The 14,421-nt window shown below is 38.4% G+C and overlaps 1 protein-coding gene across 1 annotated transcript in view; it reads left to right on the top strand.

Annotated features, from left to right (window-relative positions):
* fhl3a (four and a half LIM domains 3a) overlaps positions 1 to 14,421 on the top strand; it is a 50,372-nt gene that overhangs the window by 26,551 nt on the left and 9,400 nt on the right. Inside the window, exons 2-3 of the mRNA XM_051721497.1 lie at positions 7,909 to 8,088; positions 9,934 to 10,108. Coding sequence (XP_051577457.1) covers positions 7,933 to 8,088; positions 9,934 to 10,108 — 331 coding nt within the window. The 5' untranslated portion in view covers positions 7,909 to 7,932. The remainder of the gene's footprint in view (positions 1 to 7,908; positions 8,089 to 9,933; positions 10,109 to 14,421) is intronic.

Genomic DNA, 14,421 nt, shown 5'->3' with positions numbered 1-14,421 from the left:
AAACCGGACTGCTGATATTATTTGTTCATTTATTTTTTTACAGCTATAAAAACTAAATAAATAAAACTAAAAAAGTACAGCAGACATAACCCATTTGTTCACATGTTTACTATATTATATACAGTATTTTTTTTATGACAAGAAATCTAAAAAATGTAAAAAAATAAAAATAAAATATACTCATCTACACTCTGCCCCCCTCTACCAGCTGTGCAGTGTCACATGCAAAAATAACTCACTCAAGGGGGTACTGCAGAGGAATTTAGACCCTACTCATGAAAAGGTTAAAGCATCATATTTCCAACATACACTCATTCAAGGCTCTTCGAGTTGATTAATGTGAAGTAATGTTATGTCTTTGGGATTTGTCTTTACATGAGTTGGTCTCCGTTTCTTAGCGCTTAAACTACACATCAAGCATTTATGTAACGCATCTCACTAGTGCATGAATGGCTTTTACGTTTTAATAAAGTGTATTATTTAAAGCAATAAATTGCAAAAGCAAGTTACTTTACCTGTGGACAACCCCCAGCATTGTTTCCTCACACAAGCACTGCTGCAATGACAGTCTTGCATGCGATTTCAGAAACTCCTGCCAGATTTTTTATTACAAAAAAAATATCTGATTAAAGAAAAATGCTTGAATATCGGAAAAAATATCGGAAAATCCAATTATCGGTCGAATCTTCACCTTTCAAAATCTTCTTGCCATTAGTTTGAGGTCAAGCAGAATATTGCTGTGCAAACACAATACAAGTAAACATTTAAAATACCATCGTATTACCTCGGAGTACCATGTAAATACCATGGTATATGAATATGGTAGTCATCAAGTAGCTACTATTGCAAATATCAAGTACTGTACCATAGTACTGTATTACCATCTGTTATCATCACTCTAACAGGGTAGTGCCAATACTTAAGGAATGTAATCATTCGAAATAATCACTCTAATATAACTTCTAGACTAATTTCTACATAGTAAAAAAAAAAAAAAAAACTGTAAGAAAATACACGTGACTAGAAACAATATCCTCATCATTTAAACTGTTTTAAGTGAATGTATTCATAGCTTGAGCTTGCTTGTTAAGCAAGTGTGCATGATCGCATTTGCTTAGCTGTTCCTCGTTTTCCATCTTTTCTTCTTTCTGGCTTTGGTTCATTGCATCTCTCATACAGAGCTGTAATTTAGATGTGAATTTCTGTTAAATAGAAGGTTTCCCCCTCCTCTGGGCCTGTAATGCTCCTTTAGTGCTAAAGCACTGGGACATTAGCTAGTGCCGCTGATACTAGTTTTGAGGCTTTGCTAATTGACTGTGCAGCCCTGCATGTCCTCTTTAATGACTGCTGCGCTAGCCTTCAGCAAAACCGTCTTGGCACAGATTAAGTCTGTAGTGTCAGACAGCTGGGGGAGACAGCCAAAAAGGGTCACATGAGGCTTTCGTTGTTGTGGAGGGAGTGTTAGCCTCTGCCTTGGATGATGGTTTACAGACACATTCATAAAACCTCTGCATAGGCCTGTGGTTTGTGGGGGTGATTTTCAGGGCATATCGTAACACTTCTCTGCAGCTTAAAAGCTAGCAAAATGACATACTTGTTAATGTTAGGCCCCACAGCAGGTGCTCATTAATGTTCATTGATGTTTATGAGGTGAACCATCATTAGAGCAGGTTGCCCCATCCTTGTGTGGTGGCAGAAGGCTGTGTTTTAAGGAAATTACATGTTAGACCTGGTGTTTGTCTGTCCCTGTGGCCTGTCTCACATCTAACATATAATAAAACATAACTCAGATCTGAAAAAAAAAAAAACAAACAAAAAAAAACAGACCCGGTATTGATCAGCCAGCCAAGAATACTTGGGATAGCTCACCCAAAAATTTAAATTCTGTCATCCATTACTCATTCTCATGATAATGTTCCAAATCCGTTTGACTTTATTTTTCCTTGGAACACAGAAGATGATGTTTAGCAGAATATCAGCCATTCACTTTCATTGCATATTTTCTATACAATGAAAGTGAATGGTGTCTGAGGCTCTCATACTGCTTAACATCTCCTTTGGTGTTCCAGGGAAGAAAGAATGATGAAAGAATTAAAATTTTTGGGTGAACTGTGCCTTTTATAAAGCTAAAACGGCAGAAAGAGAGGGAGGAAAGAGAGCGAGAGAGAGTTTTATCAGAGGAAGCAGGAAGGCAATTAATGATGAAGATGAGATAACATTCAAAAACAAATCCAAACACTTGCACTGGCTTATTCACACATCATCTCTATCAAAACACGATGCACGGGACAAAAGTACAACCTCTCTACACTGAAATATTTGCTGTTGGGTTCTATGGCATAATATTTTAGCACTTGAGATACAATACTTGCTAAGGAAAGTTTCAGGGTTGTGCAACAAATTGCGTGTGAGAATTTTCTTCAGAAGACAGGTATATTCAGTTTCTACAGAAGTCAAATGAGCCCATAACACTTTCCATAAACCTGCAGGTGTTGGTGATGACATCCATGCATTCCTGTCAAATATTTCACAGTTTCACAGATTGTGGAAAACACAATTTGATATACACATCCAGAATTTTGTCTTTATTTTTTTATTTTCTTTCCACTGGACATATTGTACTGTTCTTTATGTGGCTTTCTTTGCCTAAAATTTTATACTAAATTGTCTGGTGTTATATTTTCTGCGGACTGTAAATGAGATGTACAGCTAGCGTCTGCCTGGAGCTGCTTCAACAACAGACTGGTCACAGTGTGCTGCTGTCTGTTTATCCATATGTCTCCCCTGTGCTCCTTCTCACCCTCTCTGTCTTTACCACTAAGATTTAACAAACACACACACACACACACACACACACACACACACACACACACACACACACACACACACACAAACAAAGAAGTCAGGGTAATATCACACAATATAGACATTTCCCATAGGAATACACAATATATTAGGTCTATATTGGTTATTGGCCATGATTTTTTTTTTATCAATATCTATTTACGATGCTGTTTTTTTGTTGTTGTTGTTTTTGGATATTTATTATTAATATTTATTACTATTAATAATATTTATTGGAAATGTAATTGTGGATTGTGGGTGTTTAAAATTTTATCACTCTTTTTCTGCCTGTTTTTAGACAGATTACTTTTGCCGTCATTTAGCGTTAACTTAGTTAATCTTTAATAACATCATATTTCAGTATTGTATTATAATACTGCATTTACTATTGTTAAACATACTCTTTGGCAGATTTCAAAATCTGTCCATCTTTCATGCCACATATGTCTTGATTACCAAATGTAATTGTATCATTCAAAACTTTTAATTTGTTTTTAGTGTTTATTTTTATTATTTATAATTAAAATAGTACTGATTTTTTTCGCCATTAATCAGTTATTGGACATAAAATGAAAATAATTATCGGCTATCCATTGTCAGTCAGAATGTTCATATCACTGCTTCCCTAATTTTTCAACAACTGACTCTTTTCTTATTCAAATGTCTTCTGCATAATTATTATATTTACGCATATTATGTGACAGAATTTATTTGTGCAATGGGATGCATGACACAGGACAGGATGTTCCATTTCCTTGACAGGATTTTTGTACAGTAATAACTGTATGCGACTGTATAAAAGTTCTAGTGAGATGAGTCATTGAAGTTGGGGTGTTGTGTAATCATAATGGTGAGGTGGCAAGTGGACATTGCCTCCTTTTGCCCTGGCAGACGTTTGACAGGCCGAGCTCTGGCTGGACCCCAGGAACAGGAAGGGCCTGGGTCAGTTTCCCAGCGGGAGGCACAGGCGGCCTGTTTAAAGTGAAGTGGAGCGTGATGGGAGTTTGGTCAGAGTATTAGTGTTGTTGTCTGTGAAACAGTGTAGTTGGACCAGGATCTGCGTTAACATGCTGCCCGTGCCCCTGCAGCCCTGCTCCTCTTTGCTATGGCCTCTCTGAAGTTAGACAAACAGGCCATTGTGGCCTTGTCATTCCCTAAAAATCTCACAGACTGTTTTCAGAAAGACTGCCATATCCTTCAGACAGAGATAGCTGCTTTGAAATATTTAAGAGTTTGGCCTGTGCCCACTGAAACAAGTGTGGTATTTTCCTGGAAGATTGCCGTATACACGTTCTGATGATTTGTCCCAAGGCAGTGACATTCTGCAGACTAGATAAAATAAACAGAGCTGATGGGCCATAGTGTCTTGCTCAGAGTTTTTAGTATTCAAACTACTGTCCGGTCTATCTTAGTCACAAAACACTTTGCGTAAAGGACATGGAATTATTTCTTACAGCTTGAACTGCACTGTATCAATGGGTCCCTCAATGTTCTCTTCTAAATACCCATTTAGCTTTCAACCAAAGCCAGCTCTGGCTTGGTAAGCAGAGGGAGAAGTCTTACTTCATTTTCCCAGCTTCTGGATTCAATCATTTCTGGACATCTAGCCCTGGGGTCAGTGATGACATCATGCCCTCCACCTTAAGAGCTTGTCCAAACTGCCCATTTACCCTGTTCCATTTGCCGCTCTCATGTGATGTTTTAGAAATAAAGCATAGAAAGGACGTAATAACAACCCCCACCCTTGACAAAATAAGTATTTATATACCATCTGAGCTTGAACAATATTTCCCTCTGTACATTTGAAGAGCTCAGGACTACCTCATCTTTAATGATTACCAGGAGGCAAGTTATTCTTAATAAAGCTCACATCTCCCTGGAGACTATAAACACACTTGTATTCGGTCTACAGAACTGCCATTGTTGACATTTGTCACTTGAGTGAACGATGAGACCTTTTAAATGCTGTTGGTGATTATTCCTGGGATCTGCAAACAGCATGCCCTGTGTTTAGATGTATAATGTGGAATTTGGCAGATGCTTGCCAAATAAAAGGAAAGAGATGCCTAGATCTGACGACTTCTATTTTAAACAATGTATTTTCTCCATATACATTTGAAAAGTGTATATCTAAGTGCATAGATTAACCTTCTAACTACTTTTTATAACATGTTACATTTAAACTTTCCATTAGGCTTTCCATTCTAGACAAGAACCGTTCCATTTCACTCACATATCTCTAGTTTGGATACCTTGTTTCAACCTAACAAGTTGTAAGGAAGTGAGAGCAATTAGCTTTGGAGATCTGATGAATGAAGTAGTTTTAGGAGGATCCCAGGTGTACCACACTTGGACAAAAGCTGTCATTGGCTTTAAACACAGACTGCACTGGCTTCTTCACATTTCCCCTACTACAAATAGCTTTGATTGCCATCAAAGTTGGTGCTGAGATTAACATATCTATGAGAAATTGGTTAAAAGTGAAACAGAATCCTGATACCCTTGATGGGTAAGGAGAGGGTTAATTTTCCCTCAAACACAGGTCTCTAATGATGTGTAACCGGGGAACTCTCAGGCCACGAGAGACTTTAACTCTCCCTAATTTACGAGTAGATCCTGGGCAAAGAAGCTTTCAGAGCACTACTCATCTGAGGCTAAGTGGTATCGTCATAGTCAAACAGTGTCAGCTGATTACTTATGAAGCTTTGGGAGGTGCATTGCCCTTTTTTATCTTAGCCTTTCACACCCACAATCATCTGAGCCTTTTGTCATCCTAAGGAAAAGAGGAAAGATGAAACATTGGTTGATATCTTTCAACTTCCATCCTGTGATTACACCTCCTTCTGGGCATGTGTAAGACAGGGAGCACAAATAGATTCATTATTTCAGTGGTGGCTGAATATTATCATTATTATTAGCTGGATGGAAACTGATACACTGGGTTTGCCTCTGCCAGGGAGGCCTATCACTTATCATAAGGCTTTCCTCCAACGTCTCGGTAATGTTTGGGCAACCTGATAGCGTTGCTGCAGCAATATTAAAACAATATTATTTTGTGATGTATGTGCAGGTTAAGGTCAAGCTAGTTTTTTTATTACAATATTGTTTACATATGTCCAGTAAAATTATTTTAACACCTTATATTGTGAATGTGGGGTCCCCTACTTACAAGCCCAGCCATGCTGGTCTAGCTTGTTTCCTAGACTAGAAAAGATGCTGTTCAGATGATTAACTAGTCAGCTTAACCATCTGTGAATGTAGGGTATCCCTTCTGAAAAGACAAGCTTAAACCAGCTTAAGGTGGTTTGCTGGTCTTAGCTGGTTTATGATGGTTTAGCTGATCTTCAAGCTCAGCAATGTTGGTTTTTAGCTGGTCTAGCTTGTTTCCTAGACTGAAAAAGATGCCATTCAGATTGTTTAGCTGGTCGGCTAAACCATCTGTGAATGTTGGTTATCCCTTCTGAAAAGACTAGCTTAACCCAGCTTAAGGTAATTGTGATGAGGAGGAGGGTGTGGCCGGGCCGTGAGGACGCATGCCTGGCGCTGAATTGTCCTAATCAGCCGGGAGGGAGGGAGGGAGGGAGGGAGGGAGAGAGAGAGACAGAGAGACAGAGAGAGAGACAGAGAGACAGACATGCGGCTGTTGTTTGTTTGTTTGTTTGTTTAATTTGACTTATGTCATTAAAGTTATGTTGACTGTTCTGCTGGTTCCCGCGGCCTCTTTGCCCATCTTGTGAATCCCGTTACATTGGTGCTGAAACTCGGGAAGGAGGAGGGATGCGCTGTCATGGAGTCCTTGATGCTGCCGTCCGCCAGGGGAAGCGGCGGAGCCGCTGCCGTCCGCCAGGGGAAGCGGCGGAGCCGCTGCAGTTTGCCAGGGGAGGAGCGGCTGTTGTCTGCCAGGGGGCAGAGGAATGGCTGAGGACCAGGCGACAGCATATCCGGAGACCAACGATCGAGGTTTCCCCGGCCTGAATTGGGCGGTGGAGGAGTGCATGGATTGAATTGTCCTAATCAGCCGGGAGGGGGATAAAGATGAGGCACCAGTTCAAGAGAGAGAGAGACACTCGTGGCTGCTGTGTGTGTTCCCGCCTCCTCCTTGCCCATCTTGTGAATCCTGTTACAGTGATTTGCTGGTCTTCGCTGGTTTTTTCTGGTCTCCCAGCCTGGCCATGATGGTTTTCGGCTGGTCTACCTGGTTGGCTATGAACCAACTGTAAATGTGGGGTATTCCTTCTGTAAAAACAAAACAAAAAAACAGCTTAAACCAGCTTACTCTGGTCTCCCAGTCTTACCTTGATGGTTTTCAGCTGGTCTAGCTTGTCTCCTAGACTGGACAAAATGGAGTTCAGGTGGTTAAGCTGGATATCCAGCTGTTCTCCCAGCCTGACAAGCTGAAAAGTGCCCAAAACCCCTCTAAAACCATCAGACTAGACCTGTCTGAGCAGTTGCGACCAGCTTTGTGGCCAGCTAAGACCAGCAAACCTCCTTAATGCTGGTTTTTAGCATTTTTTAGCAGGTATTATACTGAATGTGAACACAAATGTTCTGTACTCCTTATGCAGATATGATGTAAGACGGCATGACAAAATAAAAAAGCACAAACCCATCTGTGTTCATTTGGAGTACTTGTTCTTTAAAAAAAAATTCACTTTTGCTATTCCCCAAATACTCTCCCTAGGTGGTCTGCGCATCCAAGGCATAAATGTTTACTTCACAAGTATTTGCTGGTGAAGAATGTAAATTTGTGGCCCTCCAGCAGAATGAGGCTTTTTCCTGTAAAGAATATAATGTTACTTCAGCAGGCTGTGATCTTGCAAGCCTTTTATCTGCCACGTCACATGCAGCACAGAGAGTTGTGAGCTTGCTAAAATTCCAGCTTCCTCCCTCTTATTTCCCAGCAATCACAGAGACATGAAACTTAATAGGTGTTTTGCACCATGCCTCAAGAGGGAACTGTCTGCATGTGTTTGTTAGTGTCACTCTTTTTCATTCCATCTCTTTCTCTGATGCAGCTGTAATTGAAAGCTCACCTCTTTGTGTGTATCTGTCTGTGTGTCACAGATACTGAGTCAGATCAGGAGCAACATGAGCGAGCGCTTTGATTGTGACAACTGCAAGGAGTCCCTATACGGCAGGAAGTACATCCAGGCGGAGGACAACCCTTACTGCATCCCCTGTTATGACAGCCTGTTTGCAAACACCTGTGATGAGTGCAAGGAGCTGATTGGTCACGATTCAAGGGTGAGTTGTGCTAATTAAAGGAATAGTTCACCCCTAAAATGAGACTGCTTGTTCCAAAACCATAAGTTTTCTTTCTTTCATGGAACACAAACAAAGACATTATGTTAAGCAATTGAATCTCAAGGTCAAATTTCACAACAGATTCAAAAGAACTTATATTTGCGTAAAGAAACATTAAGCCTTTTTTAGGGCTGGTAAGATTTTTGCATTGTAACATTATTCATTTAAACACTTAAAACACATTTTCCTCCTAAATTATCCTTATGGCAATGTCTCTGGATGTTTTTCTTTTCATAAGTCATATTTTTATATGTTTACATATTATGTTTAAGTAATGAGAATGTGCAATGCGATTATTATTATTATTGTAATGAGAGTCGATTTGAAAGTGTTGGAGGTGCTTAATTGTCTTGAATATAATGTCAATGTCAATTTAAAACATCTTAATGCTTCCAGAAACAGGCTTCATTTACTTAAATTAAATTATTAAAACATTTCTTATTTCTTCCTCTCGATTTCTGGTGAAATATGGCCCGGACATGTTTTTGAAAGGTTTTGTAACATTCACTTAAGCTGCTCTTTCCATACAACAAAAATAAATATGAATGGTGTGTCCGGCTCATTTACATTTTCAGGTGAACTATTCCTATAACACTTCATAAAAGTTGTCTACTATAAGTAGTACACCCGAAATGCCACTTTTTACATGAGCATTTATTTGGTGGTGGGAACAATTAAATACTCAATTACACTGTGAAAGCTTTTGGGGATCATCCACTTTATTGTGGTTTATTTCAGGATGAAACATACCATTTAGCAGCTCTTTATGATTACAAAATGTCATTCAACTTCAGTCAGGGTAACAATGTTCTAACCCTAAGGTAAAACATTAGTAATAAATTTAAAATTCAATCCTTGCAATTTTGAGGGAAAATGTAATCCCTTCTAAATTAAATTAAAACCAAACAATGCAGTTCATTTAGCACAGTATTAAACTCCCCACAGGATGTCGGGAGGCAAGTCACTCCATGTCCATGTGCACACTGCACAGACAAATAGTCTGGTGACTTACTGACAATGAGCGACAGCAGATGCTAAATAAAGAAGTCACTGTTTACTTTGGCCATTTGCAGCACAGGCCATTATTACTATGTGTTTGCATATTTTACATGAGGAGTCGACCCAGATTGTGTTCTTTTTCTCTTCACACACACACACACACACACACACACACACACACACACACACATTTATAACAAAACCCACATGTGCTAGCGTTTGTGAGGCAGTTCCACTGCCATTATTTTAATCAGAAATGCACTTCGGCTTTATAAAAAAATGGCTGAAATTTTGGCCTGTTTTTACCTTTTTATTGGAAAATAGAGGCTAATTTGTTGCCATGTTAACCCGTCTGTTATTACCACCACAAGTTTGAAAAAGTTTCAAACATTGAACCCTGCAGCCAGCACATGACTGTAGTAAAACTTGATTAAAGCTAAAGGGTTTAATTTCCACTAGCATCACCAAACAAAATCGCAAAAATAAGTGAATGATTGACAGATTTCCCGAACACTCCTACCCTCTGCTATTGGTCGGGGAAACAAATAGTCCCACCCCAAACTCACCATTTGTTGAGCCAATGTTGCTGTGTTGGGCTGGCTAGGATGGTAAAAAAAACAAAGCAATGTTTTGATAGTGCCACAAAACCACAGTGTTTCCACTTTTTGGGCCAATCAACCTACGAATGGCTTACTTATAGTTGTCTCTGCATATTGAGCTAGGATAATATAAAAACATAAAAATAAAAAAATAATAACATCCATGTGTTGTGCCCCTGTGCATCAGGAGCTGTTTTATGAGGATCGTCACTACCATGAGCACTGCTTCCGCTGTTTCCGCTGCGACCGTTCACTGGCCGACGAGCCCTTCACCAGCCAGGACGATGCTCTTCTGTGCAACGACTGCTACTGCAATGAGTTCTCCTCCAAATGTGTGGCCTGTGATAAAACCGTCATGCCTGGTACGAAGGACATCAGCACACAAGTCAGTCTGGTTACACTTTATTTTACAGTGTCCTTGTTACAGTGTAATTACACATGTAAGTACTGTGTAATATTAATTAACAACATGTACTTACTATAGGTTTAGGGTTAGGGTTTGGTTTAGGGTTAGTAGCTTGTAATTATGCATGATTTATTGTTATTACTATAGTCATTACAAGGACACTGTAAAATAAACTTTTACCATCAGTCTTGACTCTTATATTTACATTTATTCATTTAGCAGTCAGTTTTATCCAAAGCAACTTCAAGGAATAGTTCAACCAAAAATGAAAATTCTGCCATTTATTTACTCATTGTCATGTCTTTTGGGTGCCTTTTCTAAGCTTTAAAGGGATGCACTTTATATCAGGTGTCTTTAATTACTACGTACTTAAGCATTTGATACAATGTACTTATGTGCTGTGGCACTGTACTTGTATTTAAAGTAACTGCAATTAATTACATCTGAAGTTACACTGTTAACCTTACCCCTTACCCTAACCCTACCCCAATCCATACCCTAACCATTAACCTACCCCTACCTCAACCTCAGTAGCAGCAAATGTGAATCTTATGAAAATGTTGCTGAACAACATAAATACATTGTATTGTTTGTATTTTAATGTTAGTACATTGTAGTTAAAGACACCTAATTTAACATGGGATCCTTCAAAATGAGGCACTATCCACTGCTATAGTATGGAAATCAGTGATTTACAGCGTTCTTTAAAAAAATATCCTTTTTGTGTTTCGCAGAAGAAAGAAAGTCATATGGGTTTTGAACAACATGAGGTTAAAAAATGATGACAGAATTTTCATTTTTGGGTAAACTGTTCTTTTAAAATGAGGAATACAACATAAGCGATTCATCCTAAGGATGCGGTAAAATGAGAAGTGCTGTACGTAGTTCCAAAATGCTCAGAGACGTACAGACTAGAGCACAGATAAAAGTGAGAAACAGTGAGGCAATAGTGAAAGAACAATTTAAGTGGTGTTTTGCTCAGTCATAAACAAATCATGCATTAACAGGATCAAGTCAAATGTTCATGGTAAAGATGTGTGTTTAGACATTTCTTGAATGTTGCGTTATGTGAATTATGTTGTGTAAGACTACAAGTCTTTACACAGTACTCAAAGATATAGCTACTCATGACCACAGGTATGCAGGTAACATTACAATCACAAACATGAACAATCCAAAAAATTAGGAGAAGTGGGGGAAAGTAAAAATTTCTGCTTAAGTAAATCAAATGTACAAACAGCTTGACTATAAGAGGGAGAGAGAAAGAGTAGTGAATACCTGGTTAGATATGACCAAATAATTGCCAGTCTGCCTGGCTTGCTGTCTCTCAGCCAAATCACGGTGTTTGGCTGCTATCCAAGCCTCTGATGATAGGAGGATATAAGCCAGTAAACTATTTTAGCAGGGCTGCATCAACCTGAAAAGTAGTTCACGATTCCAAGAGATATTCCGTATCCCATTTACGTGAAATGATTTGTGACTGTTGTTTTTAAAGGAATAGTACACCCAAATGAAAAATCTGTCATCATTTATGCACCCTCATGTCGTTCCAAACCTGTATAACTTTCTTTTGTGGAACACAAAAGGATAAATTCTGAAGAATTTTCATGCTAAAAGCATATTGTAACTAGGGGCTATTAAGCTCCAAAAAGGACAAATTAGAACTATAAAAGAAGCCCATACAAGCACTTTATTCCAGGTCTTCTGAAGCCATATGACCTAACAGGCCGAAAATTAAGTCGTTATTCCCTGGAATTTCCTAAATCTGAATAATGACTTAAATTTTGGTCTGTTCATCACACAAAGTTGTTGTATGGCTTCAGAAGACTTTGAATATATTGCATGAGTCAACTGTTATGGTAATTTAAAGGTGTGTTATGGAGCTTGACAGCCCTTGGTTACTGTATACTTTTAATGTATGGAAAAGAGCAGCATAAAAATTCTTTAAAATTTTTCCTTTTGTGCTCAACAGAAGAAATAAATCATACAAGTTTGGAACCTACATTGAGGTGAGTAAATGATAATAGAATTTTCATTTCGGGGTGAGTTATTCCTTTAAAGTGAATCCAGCGAACAAATTGAGCAGTTTTCCGAACTAAGATTCTTAACACAAGCAGTAATACTGCAAAAACATTCAGCCCCAGATTTACCAAAAAGAGTCCTGATTCACATGTATAACCTGAGGCCTCCATTTTTCAAAGAGAAGCACATGGTTAGTGGTTGGGACCTGATGGTTAGGATAAAACAATGGCTGGAGTGCTCTTATTCATAGAATGTACTTTTCTTGACAGACACATATTTTGGGATGAGTTACTGCCACACTCATGCAATGCTTTTTGCACACAGTGAGACTCCATTGTAACTTGATATTTCTTCTAAATGTCTTTCTGTTATCCTGGGGATTAAGAACTCTATCTTTCACTCTCTGTGTAAAGCTTCAGCGATTTTGTTAATGGGGCCTCTTGATGCTCCACTGGTCTTTTGATCTGGGTTACGTGTGAACGCTTAGTGGATTATTAGTGTCAGCCTTTAACCTCCAAATAATACGATGGGCCATAATCGCCAGGTCATGTTGTCACTTTGAAAGCTTAAGTTAGTCTTTTGTAGGGAAATCCCAGCAATAAGTTGTCTCTGTTTAGATCTCTTAAGAAGCATGAAGTTGTCTTTCAGCCTGTATAAACCAACTGCCGATTATCAGCCGGTCCCACAATGGTACACTTGTAGCTTTCAGGAGAATCTGGGAAATTACGATGGGCCTCCACTCCTATTATGATCCCTTGGTCATTCCACACTTCCACTGACTTGTGAGTGAACAATGGAATGACTGATTGTTACTAAATAACCTACCCACAAAAAACATGGTGCATCATGTTATTTGCTTTATTTTTGCTCCCAGTTTTGAGAACATTCAAAGTAATTAAATTTAGTATCACAAGCTGGCTTTGATGGTAGTTAGTTATTAACAAAATGCATAGCAATTAATAAACCCACAATATACACCATGATGTAAATGCTTTCTGGTCCGAGAAAAGTAGGTTTAAGGGGCTGTTGTGGAGCCAGTGTTTTCGACCCAGAACCACCTGAACAGGTGGAAAACCTTTATGGAATGAAACTTACTTATTTTCCTGTCAAATTGCATTGAGTTGCTTCTTTGAAAAGAAAAAAAATATGTAACAGTAATGTATTTTTAAACATTTTCCAAACAAAGCATTCCACAGTATAAAGATAAAAATGCACTAAAATAGCATCAATTCAAGTAACATTAAACGTCTCCCTAAGCCTAAGTGGGAGGTTGACTAATTTAAATATCTAGCCCTAGTAGTTTGCGTTTTCATTGCAAGGGCATTAAATCTCTTTAAACCTCATTCATCACAATGTTAATCGTGGCTATCCACTTTGCTACAGCAATCATAAAGCCGCATTTACTTGATTTGCCGCTTTGTACTCCACATGAAAAGCGCTTAAGATAACATCTTGTTTTGCTTTTGCACTGGCACTGTTCACGTAATGATACTTCATCCTTACAGTCTGGAACGCTGATGCTTTATTCCAGCGGGTCATGTGAATTCCAGTCACCCTATTCCAACCAGTGTTGAGCACTCACACGGAGTGTAAATGTCAGAATTTAATTAGAAAATTGGTAAATGCGTTAATCGCGATTTAAGAAAATTAACGCATTAAACATTTTTCATTAATACCATGCGTAAACGCATTCATTTTGACAGCTCTAGTCATTATACTTGTTTTACTTATAAAGTTATAGATCTTGTGATAACATAGTCTGAGCTTTCTCAGGGGTTTTCAAACTGGGGTCCAAGTACCCCCAGGGAGCCACAAGGGGGAGCTAGGGGGTCCACGAATAAAAAAAATCATTAAAAAAAAAGTATAAAAAAGTTAACTTTTTCCAAATTTGATATTACTGTTTCATTCTGTGTTCTAAGGACTACAAATTTCAATTACATTGAAATGTTTTTCTAATAGTGTATATAGTAACTCTCTAATAGTGTGTAGAAAAAAGACATTGTTTTATTTACAAAGTAAATATTGTCCAGATTACATTTTAATCTCTACTTTTAGCTTTAGTATAATATCAAATCTAATTATTTAATTAAGCAAAAATCATTATTTATAAAATTATGCTTATTTTTCTCACACAGTACAAAAAAAAATATTTTTTTGGAAGGGGGTCCCTCATATTTGGGGGTCCTTGGCATCAAAAAGTTTGAAAAACCACAAAGTCGATTGTTTTAATGCAAAGGTGCGGTAAAA

Source organism: Myxocyprinus asiaticus, chromosome 16, assembly GCF_019703515.2.
Source record: "Myxocyprinus asiaticus isolate MX2 ecotype Aquarium Trade chromosome 16, UBuf_Myxa_2, whole genome shotgun sequence".
NCBI classification, from domain to species: domain Eukaryota; kingdom Metazoa; phylum Chordata; class Actinopteri; order Cypriniformes; family Catostomidae; genus Myxocyprinus; species Myxocyprinus asiaticus.
The sequence above is the reverse complement of the archived record's forward strand: the minus strand, read 5'-3'. Positions and strand labels throughout refer to the sequence as shown.